The sequence below is a fragment of the Cylas formicarius genome, unplaced genomic scaffold, assembly GCF_029955315.1.
Source record: "Cylas formicarius isolate icCylForm1 unplaced genomic scaffold, icCylForm1.1 PGA_scaffold_5__7_contigs__length_24384050, whole genome shotgun sequence".
NCBI classification, from domain to species: Eukaryota; Metazoa; Arthropoda; class Insecta; order Coleoptera; family Brentidae; genus Cylas; species Cylas formicarius.
In genome coordinates this window covers 5,099,808-5,126,405 of record NW_026844341.1, presented here as the reverse complement: position 1 = coordinate 5,126,405, position 26,598 = coordinate 5,099,808, and the positions used below count along the sequence as shown (strand labels likewise).

Sequence of the window (26,598 nt, the reverse complement as noted above, 5' to 3'; positions counted from 1 at the left end):
CTTCATTTGTAAAGAAATAAGAATTTCGAGAATCAAAATGTTGTAGTATAAAAGACATTGGGGCAAAGAACAGCATAACTATCGATTTTGGACATTTTTTTTTATTACCAGATCCTGAGCTAAATAATAATTTAATTTAGCTGACACAATAAAATTGCTTTTATAACATCCCAAAAACGTACGGATTGGACGAGATATTTTTAGTACCAGCCAATCTCAAGATTCTCTTAGACCAATCTCAAATCAAGAAGAAGGGATTGCACTTTGCTTCAATTAATAATAGTAAGTAATAAAAATTTAAAATTAAAACAACACATTTCGATAACTTGAGGACGGGTTATAAAGAAATCAATTTCCAGTATAGAAACAGTAATTATTATTCAGTAATCTCCCATATTCACTTTGCTTATATACTAGACGAACATGTAAACTTAATTTATGTACAAAATGTTAAAATGCATCAGTTAATATATGGTATTTTCACATTATGTACAGGAAGTCGTTGCCTTTAATCCATTGATATTGATATGTACACGGGTAAAATTTTTGTATATCCTTATAATAATCGGTAGACATTTCATGCACGGTACTTAACATACGTTGACACCGAGGGGTAAACCACTGGGGTATTTTACACATTCGATGGTATCGACGATGTGTATGGAATTTCAGTGAACATATTTTTTTCAGAGATTCACTCCTCGGTTGAAACTGATTTTGAAAATGTTACCTAACAAATAAAACAACATACTATCGGTAAGAATTCGCAGAAATCCCTTCCGCCTGAACAATTCCCAGTAAATGGTGTTGCGAAAACAAAACCGTCGATCCATCGATTTGCTCAAAGTATTTTGCAGTTTCGTAGCACAAGCTTGGTCCGCCATTTTTAATTTCGTAAACTTACGTATGAAAATTTGTGAGAAAGTTTAACGTTTTTTGGAAATAAAGCTGGGAAACGGTTTCTCAATATTTTCGAATTGATTTTACTGTTTTCGCAAAATCGACATCGAGACATTTGGAACCTTTGGAAATATAAACATTCACATTGTATAACTATTTAATCCGCCCCACCCCAAACTACACCCAAGGAAACATTAACTATTATTTATTATATTAGTCATATGAAATTGTCATTTTGCCCTAATTTTTTATTTTTTCGCTGCTAAAATAATTTATGAAAGGGTGAAAGTGTAAAAAACAGTTAATTTCTTGCACAGACTTAGATTATAAAAGAATTTATAGGGTGTGCTATTTCAAATACTCTTCAATGGTTTTGGCAAAAATGGTTAAAAGAAAATGGTTATCGAAATGTATTGTATTTATCGAAAACTTATTTATTAGCAGATAATGTCTGAAACGTTCAAAATTGGTGGCTTATTAATAAGAAAATCTGAACAAAATTGAATTATTTTTTGTGCTGAGCTCTGTGCTTAAAAAACATTGAAGATAATCAATTTTCTGTGAATCACGCCATATATAAGGTGTTTTAACATTTAATATCAAGATTTTTAAGAGCATATTCGTTATGTTGAAATAAGACTTTTGTTTCCTATAAATATGGATTCGCAAATCCTTCGTAACCGATCTAAGTGTTAAAGTTTATTTTAATCAATTTTAATGATTACAATCAATTAAAATTAACTTTAAAATAATACCAAATTTGACGTGACATGAAACCAAAAAGTTCCACTTTTTCCCCTATGTTTCGTCGAAAATTTTAAATAGCGAAAACCAAAAAATTATTTATTTTTTTTCTAAAATTGTGCAAAATCCGAATAAATCATAAAAAACAAATAGGTTTCTAAGAAAAAAGTAACACAGAATGGAATACAAAATGAACGCAATTTTAGAATCCACATGACATTCCTAAGAATAATACCTCCCTGTATAGCGTGGCCCAGATATAGTAAGTTCTACGAAAACATTTTTCTTGTATGGCGTTGAACTTCTTAGGTATATGGTATTTATGTATACAGGGTATTCCGTTTTTTTTGACCCGATGCAAAATTGCTTTGCATGGAACACCCTGTATATTTACACACATTAGAGTTTAGAGACGAATTCGACGTCCATCTGTTACTCCACGTTTTGTATATAAACAGCAACATATGAATTTCATTTTTAATTTTATGTTATTATATTACTAATTTTATTTTATTATTATTTGTTTATTATTAATTTTATTCTGCCTTATAGTAGGAAATAAAATGTTTAGGTGAGCACATAATAACAATAATAAATACCCCAAATATCCGATTGAACAACTAATTGGCCTCATTTTATTGCCCAAAATCATAAACAGAAAACTAGTGCCTATACTTTGTTTATTATTATTTTAATAACCAAGCAAATAATTGAGACAATAAGTAAAAAATTTTCACAACCGATGGTTATTGTTGTTGTCTTAAAGCTATCCAATTTATAAGTGGTTAAAGTTGTTTTTAATTCTCAATTTATTATTAATTATTATTAATTATAATTCAATTTATTGGGTATACAGGTACTGAAAATATTCTCCCTACGACGGTGTTCGTTTGAGTTAAAGATTTTTAGTATTGTTGAAAAAATAGGAAAGTTTGCACCTGATCAAAACTAAAACTTAATTACCATGTATACCTAAAAACCACATGCTTAAGAAGTTTAAGTGTGTATCCGAATGAGCGACTTGGAGCTATGGCATCTATCAAATGAAATTTTCGTTTTCCATATAAAACAAACAAAAACAACAACTTGATAATGATTATTAAACCTTTTATTTTGCGTTTCCGTCATTAGTCAATGTTCATTTCCCAGGTATATATAAAGAGCTAACATCGAAAACCAAGGTGGCATCGTAGCCCTGATATATGAGAAGATGTCACCACTCTAATTCTAATTTGGAAGGAAAAAAAATTAAAAGCTTAGAGCTTGGAAATCTGTAAAACGATTATAAGGAAAAGGTCTTTTTTCAGTATGAAAAATATGTCTCCAAAATCTCAAATTTTATTCGAGTTGTCGACTAACGAAAATTTAAATCTCTCGGACGTTTTCCACATTTAACACAACATACTACATAAACGGTTGTTCTTTATAGTAACATACAGATTAGATCTTAGTCCGGACTTTTACTCGACGACGAATGAGATCAAGCAATCGAAAACACTTTCACGGGAAACCCCAAACGGATCGGTATAAAAAACATCACATAAATCTCCGCCAATCTCTGGCGAAACAATAATATCTCCGAATCGATTTAAACGCCTGAACGTTTCTAGCGAAGATAACGCTACGTGCATGGCCGAAAAAGTAGCAGCATCATCAGGCTGATGATGATCGTCGGCTGGGAGTAGCTGGTAAGCGTACTATGGCCGTGGTGCATCGCGGCTGGGTACTCTCCTGTAACAATATAACTGCATAAGTTCATTTCAGACATGTTTAGTTATAAAACAAAAAATCAATGGTATTAAGGTGTTTTCAGGAAAAAGGAAGGTACTAGTAATCGGAAATTTTGGAAGCAATGCACAGTTAAAAGGTTTGCTAACGCTTCAGTCGTGCCATACATGAACTTATGGATAAAGCAAGCTACCACTCAAGATCATCTTGGAGGCAACATGAAATTATGGAATGATAAAAGCACCAGCAATATTGAATGTGAAGAAAGTTTGATAAAAAAGGAATTATTACGTATAGCAATTATATACAGACATCGTTTTATGAAATACGTCGTGGCAGATATATCAAAAAACATAGTGCAGCGCACACCGCCATATATCACTGCTACGCAACGCCCATAGAACTTGTATAGGAGTAAGTGAAAGAACTTGTAGCAAGACGCAACTAACCAGAACTTAGGAGTCTTTCTTCTTCTTTCAAATTATGTCATAGATATGAAGATTTTAATGCTCTGAATATGTCCCCGTTGGACAATATTTTCTATGACGACTAGATTTTTCGATATATTTTTTTAAAATATCATAAATTTAGGTTTGTTTTTTAATTCATTTTATGCGTTAACGCCTGAAACAGTGTATATGCGCAGTATTCGCTGTTTCTTTACAACAGTTGTCTATTAATTTTTTACGTTCTGTATCAAATATTTTGTTTTGCATAAAATTCTCTATATATATTTTTTAAAGTATTTTATGTGTAGTTCATGTACTTTTTATGAAGAGAAGCAATACATAAAAAATAGCAAGTTGGACATTTTTCTAAAATAAATTTTATTTAATTTTACGTTATAGAATGCCGCGGACTTGTAAGAATTCTACAGACTGTTTTTGCTACATTTGTGGTGAGTTTACTCTAAAAATGTAGCGAAATGCCATAACCGACCTTGTTAAAACAGCGTAACAGCTTTATTTTGGATTTTCTATTGATATTGATGAGATAAAATTGCTATAACAGTTGCTCAAGAACGTTGAGAGGTTGGCTTGAAGGTAATCACTAATCAATGTCGTTTACAATGCCAATGCTTTGAAGTAAACGTCAGAATCATGCAAATGTTATTTCTGCATGACATCAATACGAGGATTCTCTAAAAAAAAAGATTATATATTCGAACATCGCATCTGTAGAGAGACCAATTCCTCCTGGTGAAGGCACTTTACCTGCAGTCTCACCAAAAAATTACGAAAAGGTGGAAAATAAAAATACTTCAGGTCTACAGGCTGAATTGTGTTTTATTTCTGTCTGTACATCTTCACTTTCACACACTTTATCTGGATCTTCAAATCTGTCAAAAGAACCTCATTTATTAAACAATGGAAAACATAGGACTATCAAAATCTAAAATACAATTACTCGGATCAAGATTAAAACAGTGGAATTTGTTGGATAACAGTACAAGGGTCTCATATATTGGAACAAGACAAGAAGACTTCACGAGTTACTTTTCGAAAGAAGATGATTTGGTATATTGTAATGATGCGGTCGGGCATCTCCAAGAACTTAGTTTTCCAGAAAATTCTAATGAATGGTGACTTTTTATTGATGCCTCAAAGATAGTCGTAATAAATACGCATCAGTACCTGTTGCACATGCAACAAACATGAAAGAAAATTATGTAAATCTGGAAGTATTACAAGAAAAAATAAAATATTCTCAATACCTATGCAATTTGTGGTGATTTAAAAGTTGTCGCTATACTTACTCTATTACAGGGAGGATACACCAAGTTCTGTTGTTTCCTATGCGAGTGGGACAGCCTCGGAAGAGAAAAATATTCCAAAGTCAAAACTTGGAATGAAAGAAAAAGCCTGACTCCTGGACTCAAAAACATATTCATAAACTTTGGTGCCAAGTGACAAAATTTTCCTGCCACCACTTCACATAAAGTTGGGATTCATGAAAAACCTTGTGAAAGCTATGAACAACAATATCTCAAAATTTAAAACAGGAATTTTGTAAATCCGCAAATTAGCGAGCTCATAACGGATGGAGCTTTTAATGCGAAATTGAACAAGAGAGCTCGGGTGGTTTCTGTAAATGTATGTCATAATTTCTTTGGGAATACTAAAGCTGACAACTACTGACAAATCATTGGAGAGCTTCTTTCTGCTTATAAAGTTTTAAGATGCAATATGCCACTTAACATTCTTTTTTTGGACTCCCATCTAGATTTCTTTCCTGAAAATCTTTGTGCCATATCAGACGAGTATAGTGAGAGATTTCATCAAGTTATTATGCATCTTGAAAAATGCTACAATGGGAAATGGTCACCAGAAACCGTGGGAATTCTCACTTGTCTTATTTACTATACAAGTCCAATGGTAAACTGAAAGTACTTCACATGTATAAAGATTACTTATTTACTGAGATTAGATTCAAATTGTGTGATACTCTCATCTTCTTTCTACTGGGATATGCGGACGTTAAATACTGGCCGGCTCTAAGACGGAAAGACCAATACAGCTCACAAAAATTTCAAAATGCCTGCCTAAAATTCAGCTATGGTGTGTGTAAATTTGATCACATAACGCCGGCACTCCACGATTCTGAGTGGTTAGTGTATAAAAGTGCTAGGTAGACTGGTCAGGTGCAGTGATATACATAACTTGCCTCGTCACTATGACCAATTCTATGTTCCCGAGCAAAGTATTACTGCGTTTCAGAGCTCTTCCACATTAAAACTTAAAACACACATCCTCTGGATATTATTGTTTGTTCATCAAATTTTAAATTCAAAAAGAAATTAAAAGAGTTGGTGAGACTAAGGAGGCGCTTAATTTCTTTAATTTTATTTAATCCTACAGACAGACGCAGCTGTCCAATCAAAGAAAAGCCAAATCAAATTAAAAGCTAATTACAGCTTTTTATTACAATGTGTTGATTTTTATACCATCTCAAGTGTCATTTAATTCGAAGCTCAGAGCAAATAGGTCAAGATCCGTAAACGCGTTCTCTACCCTGTTATAAATAAGTAAGTAAGGAGTAAGTACTTTGTAAAAAGCATTGGCCAACATCATACAGGAAAATGGAAAACAATAAGAGGCCCAAATGCTATCCCCGAGGTTCTACCGAAGTTATATTTGTAGTCTTCGATTTTATCCCATTTGCAACAACATACTCAGATCGTCCAACTCTTATGATCAAAACACTGTGTACACCGAAATTCTCCAGTTTCATGGCAAGAGGTTGGTGGTGTATTTTATCAAAAAGGATTTTCCAAAGTCCAGAATATTTACCAGTTAAGATGGATGGATTGTATAGCAAAAAGTGCGGCTCACAGAGATCGGGGCATGATTTTCAAAATATCGTCTGGACCAGGTCCGTTTTGTGGATTAACAGAGCATAAAGATTGCTTTACGTATTCTTTCGACATATGATCAATATTTAAACATCCTTAGGATGCAATTAGTTTCAGAAATATTATTAAAGATGCTTGAAAAAAGTTCACTAATGCTATGGTTGTTCTTTCGTTTATTTTTTTTTTAAACGTTTTTTACAGTGTTTCTTATTTTTATTTTCTTAGGAATGTAACATTTTATATTCCTCTGATTTTGAGGTGAGAGTTGCTATTTATATTTGTTAGTTTTTTTTTATATTCTTATTTTGTTTTTGTTGAATTATTTTATTACTTCAGTTGGTTTAATCCTATGTTGTATTTTAATAAATTATTATTAATAATATATTATTATTTAACCGATTCCTCAGTGATGGCTGGATGTGGCTCCTTCCCTGTTTCGGCATTGGCTGCGAGAAGACAGGTGGGTAAGTTTTAGGTTATTTTGAACATGTTTAGATGTTTAGTTGTTGGGGTCGTTAAGTAGGCGTGTGACAATTCCGCTGGTTTCAATGAGAGTTATTTTTTGTAGTTGGTAGCATATCTGTTCTCTAATGTTGAGCTTTTTTAGGTTTGCGATCAATGCGTGTGGTATTTCTCCGGTTGCGCCTATAATAATTGGTACTACAACGACTCTTTCTTGGTTTCACATCTCTTTTATTTCATTTTCCTTCATTATGTATTTTTTATAATTTCTTGTTGCAATAACCTGGTCTTGTATTGCAATTACAAATGCTTCGGTTTCGGGGAACAAGTATCCTTGTTTTAGCCAATTCAGGGATGCGTTTTTGTTAATATGCGGTTGCATCAATGATGCCGGATAACGGCCATGGAGTTCCTTTGCTCTCCACTTCTCTTCGAGGTTGTCTTCACCTGGTTCATCTCTTGTGTCTTGTGCTAGGTTTAGTGGTGTCAATTTTCTATCAATTTTCCTTAGAGTTTTGTATATTTGGCTGTTTGTGCTGTTGTCGTTGAAGTATTTTTTGAGAGCACTGATTTGTTTCTGGTGGTGTGTCGGTATGTGCACGATACCTTGGCCCCCTCTTTCACGTGGGATGTTTACTCTTTCGACTGAGCTGCGCGGGTGATGTTTACGGAATTTAGTGCTCATGGTACGAACGTCGCGATTAAGTTCTTCAAGTTCAGTACCTGTCCATGCAATCACTCCAAAGCTGTACGTCAGGATGGATATGGCGTATGTGTTTATTGCCTTTGTTGTGTTTTTGGTATTTAGTCTCATTTTAAGAACTGCCCGTAGTCTTTCTCTGAATTTCTTTTTCAGTATTTCTTTGCTGTTTTTCTGATATATTACTCTAGATTGTTGATACCCTAAATATTTATACAGTTCTTCGATTTCCATACCTACTATCTGTCCTTCGTCTGCACCCATGTCATGCCTCTTCCATTTTCCCCTTTCCATCGCATTTATTCGGCACTTGTCTAACCCAAATTCCATATGAATGTCCATCGCTAAAGGTTCTTGTAGTTTGTATTAATTTTTCAATGTTTTCTTTATTTTCCGCGTATATTTTAAGATCATTCATATAGAGGAGGTGACTAATTTTAATATTTTCTATTGTTGTACCTTTGTTTTATTAAGCATGTGCGAGAGGGGGTTTATTGCCATACAGAACCATAATTCGCTGAGTGCATCACCCTGAAAGATTTCGCGTTTGATTTCTATGTTCTATGTGTTATTATTTACGCTTAATGTTGTTTTCCATTTTTTCATTGTTTGTTTTAAGGTGTTTTGAATGTATGGATCGAATTTGTAGATATCCAAGACTTCTATTAGCGATGAATGTGGGACACTGTCAAATGCTTTTTTATAATCCACATATGCAGTGTATAGTGGTTTCTTTTCTTTCTTTTTGTGTTGCGTTATTATGGTGTCTACGATTAATTGTTCTCTACAGCCTTTGGTTTTTCTCTTGCAGCCTTTCTGTTCCATTGCTAATAAGTTGTTTTGTACTAAATGAGCATATATTTTATCTGTAATGATTGATGTTAATATTTCTTATATAGTCGGGAGACATAAGATTGGTCTGTATTTATCTGGATATGCGCTTGAAGGTGTTGTTTTGGGGAGCAGGTGTGTTATGCCTTCGGTCATGAAGTCTGGTATTTGAGCTCGTCCTTGTAGAATTCCAGAGAAATTTCTGCTATTTTGTTATGTGTTCCTGTGAACCGTTTCCACCAAAAGTTATGTACCCAGTCTTTTCCTGGTGATTTCCAGTTGTGTGTTTTTCCGATGGCTTCCCGTACTTCTTCTGTTGTTATGTTATGGTTGTTCATCTGTCTTCCATTGTGCGTTTTTTCCTTCTCGTTCTTGATCCATTTTGCAGTTTGTTTGTGTTCTTTTTCTTGTGACCATATATTGCTCCAGTAGGTTTTCGTTTCCTCTCTATTTGTTTCCTCATTTCGTTCTATGTTACTATATTTTATTATTATTATCATTATTATTATTATTATTATTATTATTATTATTATTATTATTATTATTATTATTATTATTATTATTATTATTATTATTATTATTATTATTATTATTAAAATGAATGGCCATAAGCTACTGTTTGGTCAAGCAATTGGGGCAATGGCTGCAGAGAATTGGCGAAAATCAATTCAGCAACCCATTGAAGAAAAGGAGGAAATATGGGATATTGCCAATACTGTACAGGGTATTTCGAAATAAATGCGAAAAAATTAAGGGGGTAATTTCTGGTTTACAAAAAGTGGAAAATTGGTAAATGTTGATACAAAATACAACTGTTCGACAGCACCTAACTAAGTTATTTTTCTTAAATAATATTTTTTTTCAATATACGACACATTTCATTTTAGAAAGTTGCAAGGGACAAAACATTTCTAATAAACCGGTCTATAAAGTCAATAAAAAAAATGTAAACAGTGTGTTAGTATAAAATTAATACTTTCGTAATAGTTTCTGCTTCTATATATTTTCGTTGGTTCCACTAATAAACTACCTTTAATTTTAAACAATGAATCACCCACAAAAATTACTCGCATTTTTTTAAAACACCCTGTATACATAAAGCTTCACTTTTATTCTGTTAAAATAAAATTATTTCCTACCGGGATCCCTTATGCAAAACCTATAAATTGATCGAACCCGGGTGGTATCACCTGTATTCGAGAAAAAAGAAAGAATTTTGCAATTAAATAAATGCCAAGTAGTAAAAGTTGCTTAACTACCGGTTGTGCTACTCTGTAGTTCTTTTACATATCTAAGGACGTTTCATTACTCTGCACCTTTCTAAAATAGATTATAATGACTTTTTTCTGTAATTGAAAGATATCACTACTACCTGGGGAATAATCACAGTTTATATATATAATTTTGCATAGAGACCTTATTATAAAAATACTGGTAGCAAATTTCTACATGTCTCCGATGGAAAAACATCTTTTAAACCATTTTTGGATTCTATTCACTCTTTCCGTTAAAAAATCCTTCTTAAAATATACAGGGTGAGTCAACTGGGAAGTAAAGTTCATTATTTCATTAATTTCAAAAGTTATGAGAAAATGTTGTTTAGTAAAATGAAACCCCATATTTTTCTTTTTTTTAATTCGTTTTGAAATTCTTCAACTTAATTATTAATAATACACTCTTTCCCAAAAATACTAGTTGAAGGTGTTCAAAATATACGAATACGTTCCGATCATTTTAAATTAAAAAATCTCGATTTTCTTAAATGGCACACCATTTTTATAATTATTTCTTTTGGAAAATATTCCAAAAATCTATAACTTTTATTAAGTATACCCATATAGCTATTAGATAATATAGTGACTCTACTATTACGATGCGCCGCAGGTGGCTATGATATTCTCGTAGAGAAGGTGTGGATCTTATGCGCATGCGTCACCCATCAACTGAACGAGTTGCCACATTGCCGCAATTTTTCTGAAAAAATTGACTAAGAACGCAAAATCAGTCTCTGAAATCCGAATATAATTGGCAACGCCCAGATAGGTCATTGCAACTGTCAGAGAATACTAACAGTCTGTGCCATTGTTGTTTTCACTCCTGGTGTTTGTGTTTATCTCCGTACCCTTTTCTCTGTTTTTGTTGATAAAAATGCCCACCCACGGAAAACTTGTTGTGTTTGTGGTCAAACCTGTAAACAAAAGAATGTGCCTATTCACAGGTAAGTGTTGTCTTATGTACAAGTTAATTTACAAGATTTAAAGGTGGTTTATACGGGACTCGAACCCACAAACTAGTATAATTTGTGCTTTTAATATTTTGCTCTTTGACAAAATTACAGCAAATGTGAACCTAGTAGGATCTTAGACAAACCCGAGGATGCCTATTTATGTTTCATTTAACAAAGTGCAAAATAGACTTGGACATAAATGTTGACATGTCCGTTTACTACATACATAGGAAGGATGTTTGGGTAATATGTTTTAGTGTTCAAGAATTTCAGGAAATATAAGAAAACAATTAAGAATTGGCTTTTACTTTCTGAAAATCCATTTATCAAAATAAATAAGAACTAAAAGTTCAGATTTTCACGAAATTATATATTTTTACATGACAATTATTTCGACAACACCGTGTTTTTATCAATTGTGATATGTGACATTTGACAAAGACACGGTGTTGTCGAAACAATTGTCATGTAAGAATATATAATTTCGTAAAAATCTGAACTTATAGTACTTTTTTTTTAAACAATTAAGCTGCAAGTTTTACTAGAGCAAGCACAAGAAATGCCCCTTGATAACTACAAAACCTTGTAAAACGTAATATGCGAAAGTTTTCGTTTGTCATCACGCTGAGTGAAAACAAAATTGCAGAAATTGGGAATTACCAGAATCAGTTCAGCTGCAACAGATAGAATTTAAACAATACATCTGCAGGAATTGTTTTTGAAGTTGAAGGCATTACAGAAAATTTTTCAGAATTACTAAGAATTCTAGGCAACTAACCAAAACTATTCATTTTAATTGGTAGGTCATCTATCTCCTTAGGGACGTAAGTTAATACTGCAGTACATACACACACAATCTGGTATTGATTAAACAGAAACAGTTCTATTAATAAATACTGATTTTGTAAATCTGCTTCTTGGATTCGGGACAACTTCAGTAGGAAAAATATAATATGCACAACTTGAGAAGAACAGATCTTGATAAGTCTCCGACTTTTTTCCCAAACCTTGCTTGGATCGAGAGTAAACTATCTAGTTGACTCGCATCACCTTCCTACCTTGTGTAAATAACTATTTAGTACAACAAGTTATTGGGTTATATTTCATCATTAACATGGTATCATTCCAAAGTTATCGGTTTGATCAATATTCTCTATCCTATTTTTATTTTAGACTTGCATATATATGTCTGGTTCCTATTTTTGATATAATAATCACTTATGCAGGTAGTATCATCAATTTACATTTTATTTTTTAATTTACCAAAAGATTAATTTGTACGGAAACAATGGATAACATGGATAAGTGTTTTTTAAGTAGATATTGTCATGAGTTGTATATTAAGTTACATTGAGTTACACTTGCCACTGTGGTCCTTCCTTACATTCAAAACATCACTGAGCACACATCAAAAGTTCTAAAGAAGTATGACGTCAAAAACCAGATTTACCATTTGTCCAAAAATATCTCAACATGTGCGGTCCGTCAAAGACGAAATTTCATTTGAGATGCCAGGAGTTTACAGCATTCCATGCATATGCGGCAAAGAATATATTGCAGAGAAAGGACCAAAAATATCAACTAGACTCAAAGAACACGAAAGAGCTTTACGACTAAGATAAATAAATTCATCAGCTGTTGCGGAACACACTCATGAATCCGGACACAAAAATTGTATTCCATAAAACTAAAATTCTTGCATGTAATCAGTTCTCTTACCAACGAAAAATCCGAGAGTCTATAGAGATCTATAAGCAACTTAACAATCTTAACCGCGACTCAGGTCACCTGTCACCAATATGGGACGCGACACAGAGTTTATGCCCTTCATTTAGCTTCGCCCCTCTCAAACAATATATAAGCAGATACAGAATAAAATACGAGCCAGTTTCAGTCAAGCTCAAAACCGCTGCAGGAAGAATCCAGAAGTTTTGTAAAAAGTATTACAGTAGCCTGTGGAAGTTTCTTTTTAAAACTATCGTCTACAAAACCACTCGGGAGTGCGCATCTAGAAAAAAAATTCTTAATATTACACTTTTAAAACATTCCGAGCATTTGTGGAAAATTAATTTTTAGTTATCTACAGATAGTAATACAATATAGCTAAATTATTGCATGAATTGATAATAGCATGTAAAGCCCGGTAGATAAAGTACAATTACTACATGTATTTTTAGCAGATAACAATTGCTGTTAAATATTTTAACTGGGATTTTTTTGCGGTAGTCACCATGCAATTTTTGCGAGCAAAATGCGACAATAAACGACACTTTTTAGCGGTTGTTACTGTTAATTGGATAAACTTGCAAAAATGTTTTTACCACATATATATAATAACTTGTGGGTGCATAAGAAAAATCCATAATCCCAATACTAAAAACGAAAGAATTGAGGATGTTTGTTTGCAGTGCTGAATCAAATCCAATATATACAATTATTGACTTGTTTATACTATTTTTTAATTTTCTTGGTTATATTTTGCAATACCTGCAATTTTTTAACGAAATTGTCCATAGGCACTTTTCATAATTATATATATTTGAGGCGAGACTTTCTGTAACTACTAGAATGAGGATGAAAGAATGAGCGTTTTGTCTATATGTGCTTGTTGAATATTTTTTCCACTTATAACTTACTTACAGAATTATATTAAGAACGCCGCTCCGTATGGCGTAATTCAACATAATATTAACCCTGCACTTGTCCATAACTTTTTTAACAACGTTTTCCACACGTTAATTCCTTTTTTTGCCTGAAAATTTAATGATATTTCATCATATTTTCAGAAAATACTGGCGTAAAAAATGCAGCATGCAAACATTGACAACCTGGCAGCCGCCATGTTAATTGTTGGGAGCCACAAGGCCTTATGGGTCGAACGTCAGAACTTGCAATTGGAGCTGCCATTGGTTAAAAGCAAAATTTCAAATCTAGCGCATGCGCATATTTAACAGACCTTCTCAAAATTTTGTGACATTGTTGCTTCATCTTCTTCTCAAGGTACCATTTCCACTAGTGAAGATTGGATACAATCTCAGCAAATCCCGCTCGGTCCTTAGCAACCTGGAACAGGGTGAGGGCATTCAGGCCAGTCCAATCACGAATGTTCTTTAGCCAGGAATGTTTTCTTCTCCCTATCCCCCGTCGTCCTTCAATCTCGCCTTCCATTTTTAGTTTAAGTAGGGTATATTTACTGCTTCGCATTATGTGGCCAAGGTATGCCGTTTTTCTTCTCTTGACAATTGTTAGCAGTTCCCTCTCCTGTTGTGTTCTTCTCAATATTTCCTCGTTGGTTACACGTGCTCTCCATGGGACTTTAAAGAGCCTTCGCAAGGTCCACATTTCGAACGCTTCTATTTTGTTTATGGTGTTTACTCTTAGCGTCCAAACCTCGCACCCGTACAGCAATACAGAGTGGATGTAGCATCTTACAAATCTATATCTCAGCTCAAAGTTAAGTGCAGGATCACATAGCAGGTGTTTCATGTTGTTGAATGTGCCCCTTGCGTTTTCTATTCTGGCTCTTATTTCTGGTGCAGGATCCAAGTGGCAGTTTATCCAAGTTCCAAGATATTTGAAGTTTTCGACCACTCCGATGTCCTTTCCATTTATTGATATCCTTGGTGGAGGCTCTCGAGATTTGCTAATAACCATTACTTTGGTCTTGCCAACGTTTATTTTGAGGCCAAGCCTTTCTCCCGTTATACTTTTTTGTTTTGTTAGTAGCCGTTGGAGTCCTTCTGGCGTGTCGGCAATGATCATCGTATCGTCTGCATATCGCAGATTGTTAATGATCTGTCCATTGATCTTAATACCATCAGTTTCCTCCTGCAGGGCCTCCGCGAAAATGCTTTCCGAGTACATGTTGAATAATAGGGGCGATAATACACATCCCTGTCGTACCGCTCGTTGGATGTCCACCAGGTCCGTTACCAGGTTACCGAATCTAACATACGCTTGTTGGTGCCAGTACAAATTTTTTTTTTCCGTTGTCGATCGTTACATTTCTGAAAAAGGACTGTCATGCTATATAAGGCTTCTCTGGTTCCCAAGTTTTCACGGAAGCCGAATTGCGTTTGGCTGATATCTTGCTCGCATTTCTTGTATATTCTTGCATGAACAATCTTTAGAAATAGTTTAAGTAATTAACTCATCAAGCTTATCGCGTTCGTTTTCTTCGGTATAGGTATAAACATGGATTTCAGCCAGCCTTCGGGTATTATGCCTGTTCTGTAAATATTATTAAAAAGCTTCAGTTCTCTGGTTATATCATAGTCTCTTGTATCTGCACTTTCAAATAGGTTTTGTATATAGGATTCCCAGTATTTCTTAAGTTCCTCGGGGTCATGGATGTATCTGTTGTTGTTATTGACGATTGATGTCGTTTGTTTGCTTTTGATTTTCCCGGTCACTTCTCTTACTTTCTTGTGCATCGCACCGTGGTCGTTCCTCCGCTGTAGCTCTTCTATTTCGTCGCATTTTTCTGTCAGCCATCTTTGTTTAGCTTGTCTTATTTCTCTTCTTATTCTTGTGTTCACCTCTTTATATTTTTGGGCATTTCTGTTCTTATATGTTGCTTCATAAGTTCCTGTAAAATTAGCATAGGCAGGGCCTCTATATGTCTAATAGTTATATGAGTATACCATATACCTATTTTTAGTACTTTGCGATTTATTTTAACTTTTCCAGTATGCACCCTCCTTTCCGTCTAAGACTAGAGCTACAATAGTAGCTGGCCATGGCAAAACTGTTAGCCAACGGGGCTCTGTTCAGATTGAAAAGTGAACAGGATAAAGGTCTTTGTTGTGGCCGTAGACAAAGCCTTTTTGGTGAAATTTTAAATTTAAAATTCTCAGAAAAATTAAATAATATTAAATACCTATTATACAAATTGACTTATATAAGTTTTAAGCATTCTGGAGTTCTCGGGGTTTTCCAAATATGTGGACCAGCGTCGTCTCATCATCATCAGAATTATTCCCTGTCCGCTTGTCTGCTACAAAAAGTTGTTATAGTCAAGATCTACTAAATCAAGAAAGAAGAAATTTTTAAAAAGGCAACGGTCGTTCCAAGTAGTTAAATCATGTTTTCATTGTCATGGAAATAGTTACTGCTTTTGCACTTTTCATCGTAACAAAAGTTTAATTTAACTTACGTTCAACTTATTTTGCGCACTAGTGCTCTATTAATTACAAGTTTAATACAACTATAACAACTTAGCGGAACCATTTAATACATCAATTTTTCAAAGAAACTTCCCAAGCTACTGTAATACCATTTACAAAACTTCTGAATCCTCCTGATTATAGTCAAGAATTTTATTTAGTTTTATTGAATAAAATTTTATGTCCGGTTTCGTGATTGTGCTCTGCAATTGCCGATGAGTTTATTTTTCGTAGTCTTAAGGCTCTTTCATGTTCTTTGAGCGTAGTTGATATTTTTCTCCAGTCTCACTCTCTTCAATGTATTGCATGAAACGCTGTAAACGCTGTTTTTGACGGATCGATGATGTGATGTGATTTAAAGAGTATTTGTGATGGAACGCTTAAAAGCTCTAATGTGGAAGTTAGTAGAGAGAAGAGCAGATGCAAGGTGTTTTAATTTTAAGTTGATTGACTCGGCCTTCCGATAATTTTAGGGCTTTGTAAACAAGAGAGTTAAGTTGTTCTTCGTGAAGTTCATTACTTCGACGCGTTTTTTTTTTCCTAAATAGGTTTTCCACTTTTTCTTCTTTATTTTTACCTGTGTTTTTATTGCTTCTGTACAACATAGTTTTTTATATTACTTTTTGTTTGTTTATCCCACCAGCGTCTCTGGCTGAATTAGTTATCGTATCGTAAAGTTGCCATATTTCCTCCCATTTATTCAGTGTGGTTTGGATGTGTAAAATAGATCCTATCCCAGCCTGTGCTCCTTCTCGAATTCATTTACCAGCTCCACCTCTTCTCCATTCATCCCTCAAATGTCCCATGTTCCCATTCTGGTTATTTTGCGTATTTTCCTTTTGTGGGTGTCTTGCTTGTTTTTACAAATCATTTCCTTGTTCATTGTCTATTAAATGTAGCCACTTTATTTGTATTTGCTTATTTTTTGATTTTTCGAGATTCCTAGTTTTTTTCCACTTTCCACCATCCACAGTCAATTTATTATTTCCCATTCTAAGAGCCTTTCCTTTCTTCTCATGCTCTCACCCTTCAGATTTTTGTACATCCATTTGTAAATTGTAAATTTCGATCTCTGGTATCAAACGATAATCAATTCACAACAATATTGTTCTCTGTTTTTGCCTTTTCTAGTTTTTCAAGGTTATTTTCTTTGCTGCATAGTTTCAAGCTATTGTTCTCTGCCCTCAGTTCTTTCAGTTCTTCTCTGTATTCTTGTTGGTCTATTCTTATCTGCTTTACTTCCTGTTTCGTATCTCTTATCTCTTATATTTCTCCTTTAATGCCTCTCAATTCTCACAGAAGAAAACCCCATTTGTCTGTGCATATTTATTCAGTAATTATTATCTCCCTATTTTTTACACAATTATTTGGAGGCCAACTCTGTTCTCCTATCATACTATCGGAAAGTTTCTTAGAATTGCCTTATCAGCATTCACAAGTTTTGAACACTCTGTAGATACCATTACTAAGTGAAATGAAATAAAATTTGGCAGAGAAACTCCTGTCTTCATGCGGTTCCGATGTCAGTTTTCATCAAACTGATTAAATGATGTCTCCAATGAAAAAACGTTTTTAAATACGATTTTGGATTCTTGTCCTTGTTTCCGTTCAATATGTCCTCTCCAATTACACTTTGGGTGGTAGTAGTTGACTATCTGGTTTCAACTTCGATTTCTTTTCTTTTATGATAATTTCGCACAATAGATTTAAAAAATAGTCTCCTAATCATTTATTTCCCTAATTAGGAGATTGTAATATGCGGCCAGTAAAATTGTTGTCCTCCCCGTAAGCAATAAAATCAATTTATAACCTTAACAATGAAACTTTGTAAATACCGTGCAACAAACCGAATAATTTAATTCAGTGTTGTGTAGAACGCCATGCAAACAACCGAATATTATTTATTTATTTATTAAAAATTCAATGTTGCCGACCGATAGGCGATGATGAAAAGGCCGAATGGTTACGCGTGTTCGATACAAAAGACTTCTCGGTGGCTTTCGGTGTTTATACCGTAACATTTTTTTCTTATTGGTCGGGCGTTATGAATGAAATTCCCAGCTAAACAATTTTCATAAAATTTCGAAGTTGTAAAGATTTATTTCGTTTGTAAACTTTAAAAAATTGCAAATGAGTCGCGTAAATATACAGAAAACATAACAGAAAATTCGGAAACTTAACAGAACAAAAATCAGGCATTAGGTAAAGGTTGAGTGAACGATACAGTTCATTATCTCATTGGTTTAAAAAGTAATGAGAAAAGGCTGTTAGGACGCACAATTTAAAATTATTTTAATTTAAATTACATTAATTATATTAATTTTTCAGAGCTTGACAAACTTGTGACCATGCAAATTCTACTCAACTTTTCTTGAGCTTTTGAATGTGTGGATCATTTACTTTTATGCGTTAAATTGCAATACATGGGACTATCTGACGTTCCACTGGCCTTCTTTTGCAACTAGCAAAATAGAAGACTAGTTGTAAGGACGACAGCTGGTGTGTCGATAGTTGGTGAAGTGGTCTCAGGGGTGCGTCAGGAATCATTTGTTGGGCCGATATTATTTTAACTGTATCTATTTGATTTGGGTACCGCTCCGCAGTTTTGCCAGTTTCAGTCATATGCTGACGAAATCCAGCTTGTTTATATTTTCGATCCGTTCGATTATCGGCAGATACTTGTATCTTGAGATAAATGGGGAACCCTTGTCGTTTGCTACCAAGGCCAAAAACTTAAGAGTAACGGTGGACGTATAATTAAGATTTAGTGAGCCCATTTCTAATTTAAGTAAAAAAACTTGCCTTTTATGTAAGTCTATATATGCCAATAAGCATGTTTCACATATTATTGCCATATTGCGTCGTATTGTTTCACACATGTTTAACACTTCATGATCGTCAACGCCTTCAAAAAATACAAAACAACTGTTGCAGGGTTATGTATAGAAGATGTTAAGGCTTCTGGCCTTCACTATTTAAAATATAAGTTAGTTTTGGTTAGTTGGAAAATATATTAACTAACTTTACGATCGAGGGTTTACCAATAATGCGGCAAACACTTTGTACTGTATATTGTGTATTATGTATATTATATATCTCATTACTCAATAAAGACTGTTATTATTAAATATTATTATTATTAAAAATGTTTTAAAATTAAAAAATTGGCGAAGAAAATGATTGTTTAAACCTATATTTCCTCTTCATGTGAAATATAACAATATCTTGAACAAAGTTTTTACTACCAACAATTAAAATGATTATTTCCAATTAGTTCGTCGTCACTGTAGGTAAAAGGTAAATAGTATTTACTGTATATTATTTTTTAATGGCGTATCACCATATACTTTGAAGAACTTCTTCCACTAGAACGGATTTTGATGTCTTTTATAGTAATTGAAATGAAGTAATTAAAGGACTCTACTACAAAATCAGATATACTTTTTACAAATCTAATCATCCAACCATCCTGTTCGCCTCATTGAAGCTGAAGCTCTGATGAAACAAACATCGGTGAAACGTGAGCAACTTCGATTCACGAACAACCAAAGGACGAATTCAAAAGATTTGTAAATAGTATTACAGTAACCTCTGAAAGTTACTTGAAAAAAAAAAAGATGTAACCCACACACATTAACTCAGATATGATTATCATTGTGTTCAACTGGCCAATGCCCACACCAAATAAATTAATATGTAGTTGTTGTTTAACGCATACACTGAATCTATCGTTAGATCATTCAGGCAAGACCGACTAGAAAGAACTAGAAGTAATTTTTCCAGTAACTAGAAGTTACTGGAAAAATTACAAATTGGTGCGCAGACGACATTGTCATTGGACATCCACAAAGACTAATGAAAAGACTGACCGAGGATTTTATTGGAACAAGTTAAAAGATCAACACGAAATTTTAAGAATTACATTTACCTATAAACGAACAACAGTATCACTCAAAAGAAGCCGGAAGTAGGATTGGGATCGCAAGAGCTGCATTTCTGAACATGGGTAACTTACTATGTCATAGCTGTCCACAGCAGTCGTTCTGAGAACTTTGCTACTCATAACTTTTTTGAACTTTAGAAATACAGAATAATGTTGCAAATCAGCTGCATCACTAGAAACATCAGTGAAGAAGAAGAGATTTGGAGATACAAGTAATAGGATTTGATAACCAAATTAACTTATTAAAGATAAAAAATCTATAAGCTCCTCATCGAACCAATTTTAGTAATAAAGCGAGCTTTTGGAAACCTAGTTTGAAAATCGGACTTACCGTTTAGTATGTGTACCCTCACAGTTGCAGAATTGGCGTTGGACGGAGTACAGCTATACAAGCCCGAATCCTTTTGGACCGCTTTTTGGATCAAAAGTCTACTTGTTGTGGTCAAACCCTGAAATCAATGGTCAAAAGTGCACACGACCATTTTTTTTGCTTTTATATGCACATGTCGAAACTCAGAAACCCATGTAGATAAGGGTCGTTTTTTGTAAATTAACACTTTTCGCGGCTTGCAACATTTTCGTTTTTTATTTCTTATATAAAATTATTCTGACTATTGTAATTATTGTACAATAATGTGATTTCAAAATATTTTTTTATTCAAATCGAAGAAGTTTTACATTAATTTTTTACTCATAATTAATTGGCATACGTTCAAGATTTCATTGCAAATATTTCTAATAAAACATAATATTTTCTCTAAGCTATTTTTTTTTTGGAGTCTTCCCTAAAGTAGCTTACGAAAGAGTTGCAAACCTCTTAGAAGCTCCTTAAATACGAAACAAATGATGTATACGACTGGACGTGCCAAATAATCGTAATCTCATTTCGTTTGCTTATTTATCGGCAGTCTACCCACCTGATTTTCTATCCCACGCCAGATTCTTTCATTTGGGTTATTTTTACTTTCGGTTTACGTCGTCCCCCGGCTACGTAAGCAACGAATTAAACGAGAAATGAGATTCGAATTATTGTAGGTGGCAGAGGTATCGTATTATAAGAAGGATATATAAAAATATGTACTCACTTTTTCGGTGACCAAGCTTATACCTCCCCTGGGCGAGTCAAAGTTGATCACTTGGGAATTATGCGACCATGTAATTGTAGGCGGTTCGGGAGCGTATTGTACGACGCAGGTCAGGTTTATCGTGGATCCCATGTTGATGAACAATTCCGGACTACCTAGGATTTCCGTAATCGGTTCTGAAATAAAAAGTAACCAAACTTAATACAAAATGTTCGAAATACATTGCAGCTAAACAACTTCGTCAGTTCCTACGCGATAACAAAATGCTCCCACACAATCAATCGGGTTTTCGAACTCTCCACAACACTTCTTCTGCCTTGCTGCATGTTACAAAAGATTTATGAGTCTAAATTAAACTCATACTCTTGGACTATAGCAAAGAGTTCGATACCTTGGATCATTTCCTTCTCTTAACTAAACTAAAATATGGAAAATGGATTAAAAATATTGCTCCTTCATTTGCTGCTATTGTTTTGGAAAGGGGTGTTCCCAGGGCAGTCTTCTGGGACCTATTCTGTTCTCAGTTTATACAGCTAACTTCTCTACCCTTCATAAATTTTGTAAATCTCACCAATACGCTAGTGAAGCTTTAAATGCTGCTACTAAAATAAATTTAGATCTAAAAATAATTTCCGAAGCGTCTGCGGCTCATAACTTCTTATGGAATTCTAACAAAACGCAGATGTTATTATTTATAAATAAAAGCGAAGAAATTGTAAAAAAACGCCTCTTTTAAGATTAAGCTAAATGATTATGTGTCCTTTTTTGGGAGTAAAAACTTATTGAACTGAGGTGGCTTAAATCCATTTATCAAAAAAAATAAGAAGTAAAAGTTCAGATTTTCACGAAATTATATATTTTGACATGACAATTGTTTCGACAACACCGTGTCTTTATCAAATGTAATATTTACAAACTAACTGCTACTATATATACCGAAAAATGACCATAAAACCTTAATTAATGTTGTTGAGAGAATTTAAGTTCAATAAAGGAAAGGTATTTAAATCTAATTGATTGAATTTGTCATTTTTTTAATCTCCATTGCTTCCAATAAATTTAATTTTCTACTTTTTGTGGCTGTATGTAAAATATCAAAATTTTCTAACCGCTCTTTTATGTTCGTTAGTGCGTTTCTTGGAGGATCTACCTGTTTGTCCAATATAAATTTTAGGACAAGATCCGCATTTCAGACATCTTTTTTGAGATTTTGGATATTTCGTTTTATTGTTTTTCAAATATTTTCCTATTGTGTTGTTAGTTCTGAAAGCTATTTTTAAACCACATTTCGGCAAATGTTTTCACTAGGTTCTCCTATGTATGTAATTGCTTTAAATTGTTCGTGTTCTGTATTAGGTTTCGGATAGAGTTTACTGTTGTCTGGATTTGTTTTTTTATTTATAATTTTATCTATAATGGACGGATTTTAGCCGTTGTTCAGTGCAATTTATTTAATGATATTAGGTTCTTTGTTTTAATTTTCTGTTAAAAGTGGCGTATTAAGAAGTCTGTGTATAAAAGAGTTAAATGCAGCCATTTTGTGTGTATAAGGGTGATTTGAGCTGTTATGTATGACTGTCCGTGTGTGAAGGTTTATGATATATTGAAAAATCTAATTTGTGTTGCGCTTTCGTAATAGCTGAGTCTAAAAAATTAATAGAGTTATCCTGTTCAATCTCGATAGTGAGTTTTATACGATTATGTAATGAGTTAATGTAATTTAAAAAATAATTCAATTGTCTGTCCGTTCTAACAAAGCAAGCAAATATATCATCCACGTATCTATACCACCATAAGAAACTTTTAATTAAAGGATGTTCTAGTATGAACGAAAGGAAACTTTAGCGCTAATTCCGATTGCCATGCCTATTCAACTCGTTCGGGGGATCTCCTTAGACGGCCTAGGTTTAGACTGAGGAAGTCTGAGAACAACGCATTGAACCTGAAATTGTATAATGTTTTGCCAGGTACCGTGAAAAAGATGAGCAATAGAAAATTTAAAGAATTCCTGCAACGTCATTGTTTTTACTCCCTGCGAGCATACATTGACACTGTCACTGGTATCGATGCGCTATAAAACTGTATAGTACTGTCTAATTTTGTTTGTATTAGATGTGTGTTTTTATGTTATTTATTAATTTGATTTTATTGCACTTGAATATCACTTCTGACTTGCTACAATTATACATCCCTTTTTGTACGAAACGTAGTCAATAAATGAATCTATCTATCTATCTATCTATGATATTTTCCAAATTATCCATAAAAATCTCGGCTAACAAAGGACTAAGTGGGTTTCCCATAATCAAACCTTTTTTAGAGATATAAATCTGTCCGCTAAATTCAAAATAATTTTGGTCTAAAGATACTATTAAGCAATCTAATAAATTTTGTTTCACCAATGGGTTAACCCATTTCCGGGTTAGGGTGAAATCTACTAAATCTATCACATCCATAGGTGGAATACTGAGAAATAAGTTTTGTACATCAAAAGACAATAGTGTTGCATTAGAAGGGATTTTGATATCTTTAATTTTGTTGATTAATTCAAAAGAATTTTTTATTGCAAATGTTGGTTTAAAATCTGTGTAGAATTTATTAAGAATATTTACTAATTTTGTTGAGAGTTTATATGCTGGAGCTGTTACATAAGACACTGCTGGTCTAATGAGCATATCTTGTTTATGTAATTTAACTAAAGAATATAATTTCGGCGGTTGTGATTTCATAATTGTTAATAAATACTTGTCTTTGTCACTAAATAGTGTGGAGTTAGCAATTACTCCCTTGGCTTGTCTTTGATATAACTCGGTAGAATCGTATTTGATAAATGGAAAAACCTTATTTAGTAAAAATTTAGGATTATGGTGACCCGCGGTTTTCTCAGCATCTTGCCTCGGTGTTACAAAAATCCTTCTATAAGTTGAAGACATTGTATATTTATAAACATCATCTCAGCAAAGAAGTCAAACTTAAACTCTGTAGTATTTGTTTGATAAACTTTGCAGAGGAAATGATATTTATGATCGAGACGCCGGCCATTGTCTGAAGACACATTGCGTTCCTAAACACACTTCGCTTACTTTCCAGAGATCTTTTAGCTATAATGCAGTTAAAATATTTAATCAAATAGCTTATGCTATAGCGTCCCTCCACAAAATAAAGTCCTTCAAAAAAGCCTTAATATTGTATATTAGGCCCGCCAGTATGAGTTTATGATGTGTCTATTTCTTCTACTTACGATGTATTTTGTTGATAATTATAGTAAAGGTGCTCTTGTCTTGGTTCTTGTGGTTACATGGAAGAGCGCAATTTGCGAATGTCGCCACTCTTGCGTTGTAACGTATATTGTAATATTATGATTTTTAATAAAAACAGTTTATTGTTATTATTATTATATACATATTACATTTATAATAAGCAATTATAAAACATGTACAAATAGGATTGCACAACAAAAATAATATCAAAAAACTTGAAGATACTACGATAAGAAATCATCTCATCCAAATTGTTCATAACAATTATTCTCCTAAAACATTCAAACTTTAATTGTAATTTATAAAATTATTCGAGGGATGATATATCAAGTGTTGCTTGAGGTACCTTAGAAAGATTAATGAAAGGTATTGATATTCATTTTAAATTTGTGCGTGGTGGCAAAAGTATAATATTAGAGTGAACAAACATTGTAATATCATCTTTTTAGATGAAAGCTGGGATGACGAAAGAATGGTGAAAACATAAGAATGATGCTGCTGAATGCCAAAAACTCAATAGAATGGTACAAAGAAAGGTTAGAGAAGCGAAACACAATGAGATAGAGGGAATATGAAAGAATTAAAGAACTACCTGCTAAATACGATTAATTTAATATAAACGAAAAAATTAAAGAAATAACAGGAATATCTAAGATAAACAGTAGACAATCTGACCTACGAAAGCGAAGAAACGATTGTTGACCGAAAGGACATCAAAAAAACGTGGAAGAAATATATAGAAATTTTATTTCACGATAGAAGGAGAGGTTCACCAATCTCTCCGAGAGAAACAGGCCCCAAAATTGTTACTGATTAAACTGCAGCCGTATGAAAATAGAAAAGGTCTAGGGCCAGATGAGATTCAATCAGAATTTCTTAAACTCCTTGAATCGAATATTATAGTCGTTTGTGAATTGTCTCCAAACATTTTTAGAATGTCGAAATAGCGATCTTAAAGTGCGCGGTGGTGGGGTTTTGTTAGCTGTTAAGAATATATACAAATGTTGAGATAGATTTTAATGTGTCATCTACAGATTTATTGAAGGCCAAGGAATTTCTAAATAATTTTATGTTTATATATGTCTATGTTGTTTAAATTTCACCCAATAGCACGCTTTTGGAAAGAGAAGGTCTATTTTCGTATGCGACGTTGGCGACATTAATATTACATATTTGAATGATTATTATGTTAATAACTATTGGCATCAGCAGAGAGATATGTTCTAATTTTTTTTTTTTGATTGACATCAAGTAAGTTTGGTTGTTAAAAAGAATAATCGCCTACTTGATGTTGCTGCAACCAATAGTAATGGCAGAGTATGTGAAAGCAGTTTTAGGTTTAGTCGATGCGCATTAGAATGGTAATAGATATGAAACTGTCAAAGGAAAAGACAGTGTCACCTAATGTTAACTCCCAAGATAATTTTGGTGGTCTGCACCAAATGCTACAGGCTACTTTCTGGAATGATCTTGAGTCATTTAGCGGTGTCCATTTAACTGTTAATCGTTTCTATGTCAAAATATTTGCGATTTTTGGAATTTCTGAAAAATCAGAAAACTAATAACGTAGAAATAAAAATTCAATTCATCCAACTACGAACCAAAATAAAACAAGATTACTTTCGAAAAATCGTCACTGGGCGGGGCAAGTTCGTAGAGCTTAGCGCGAAGCAGCTTTTTATTATAAAAGTAAGGTGCTTCGCGGTTTCGTGTGGTAAAGGGACGTATTGTTTTTCTATCGTGCTCCAGCGGGCCACTAAGGAACTTTCGCAAAATCGATGTAATTTAATTGTGCATGCATCCTGCATACTCCTTCACATCTCATCGAACTTCAAAGTTACAGCAAACATCGGTAATTATTAAAATTTACATAAATAATAGCGTTGTCGAATGATATTTTTTCAAATATCTCGCGCCATGTATAATTGACGAAATCTGAAACTCTCTCAAGACAGGGTTTACGATACTGTTCAAATAAAATTATGCCATCTTTAACGGTTTTTCGTTTATCGCCAATAATTTACCCACAAAAACGGAAATTTTTAGGATATTTTTAATTTTTTGCCCATAAACGACACACCCTGTATATGATACAATAATTGTAGAGGTTATAGCCTTGGATTTTCCACGTTTCCTATTTCAAGAATTTTTTGAAAACAGTAAATGGTTTTCGAGAAAATAAGTTTTTTTCTGAAACCATG

General features: G+C 33.5%; 1 protein-coding gene across 2 annotated transcripts in view; it reads right to left on the bottom strand.

Moving 5' to 3' along the window:
* Positions 1-394: 394 nt before the first annotated feature.
* Positions 395-26,598, bottom strand: part of LOC132702292 (zwei Ig domain protein zig-8) — a 418,077-nt gene continuing 391,873 nt past the window's right edge. For both annotated transcript variants that reach the window (XM_060670837.1, XM_060670838.1), the window contains 3 exons: positions 21,138-21,313; positions 20,384-20,501; positions 395-3,375 (listed from right to left, as the gene is read on the bottom strand). In XM_060670837.1, the coding sequence (XP_060526820.1) occupies positions 3,266-3,375; positions 20,384-20,501; positions 21,138-21,313 (404 nt within the window). In that variant the 3' untranslated portion in view covers positions 395-3,265. The remainder of the gene's footprint in view (positions 3,376-20,383; positions 20,502-21,137; positions 21,314-26,598) is intronic.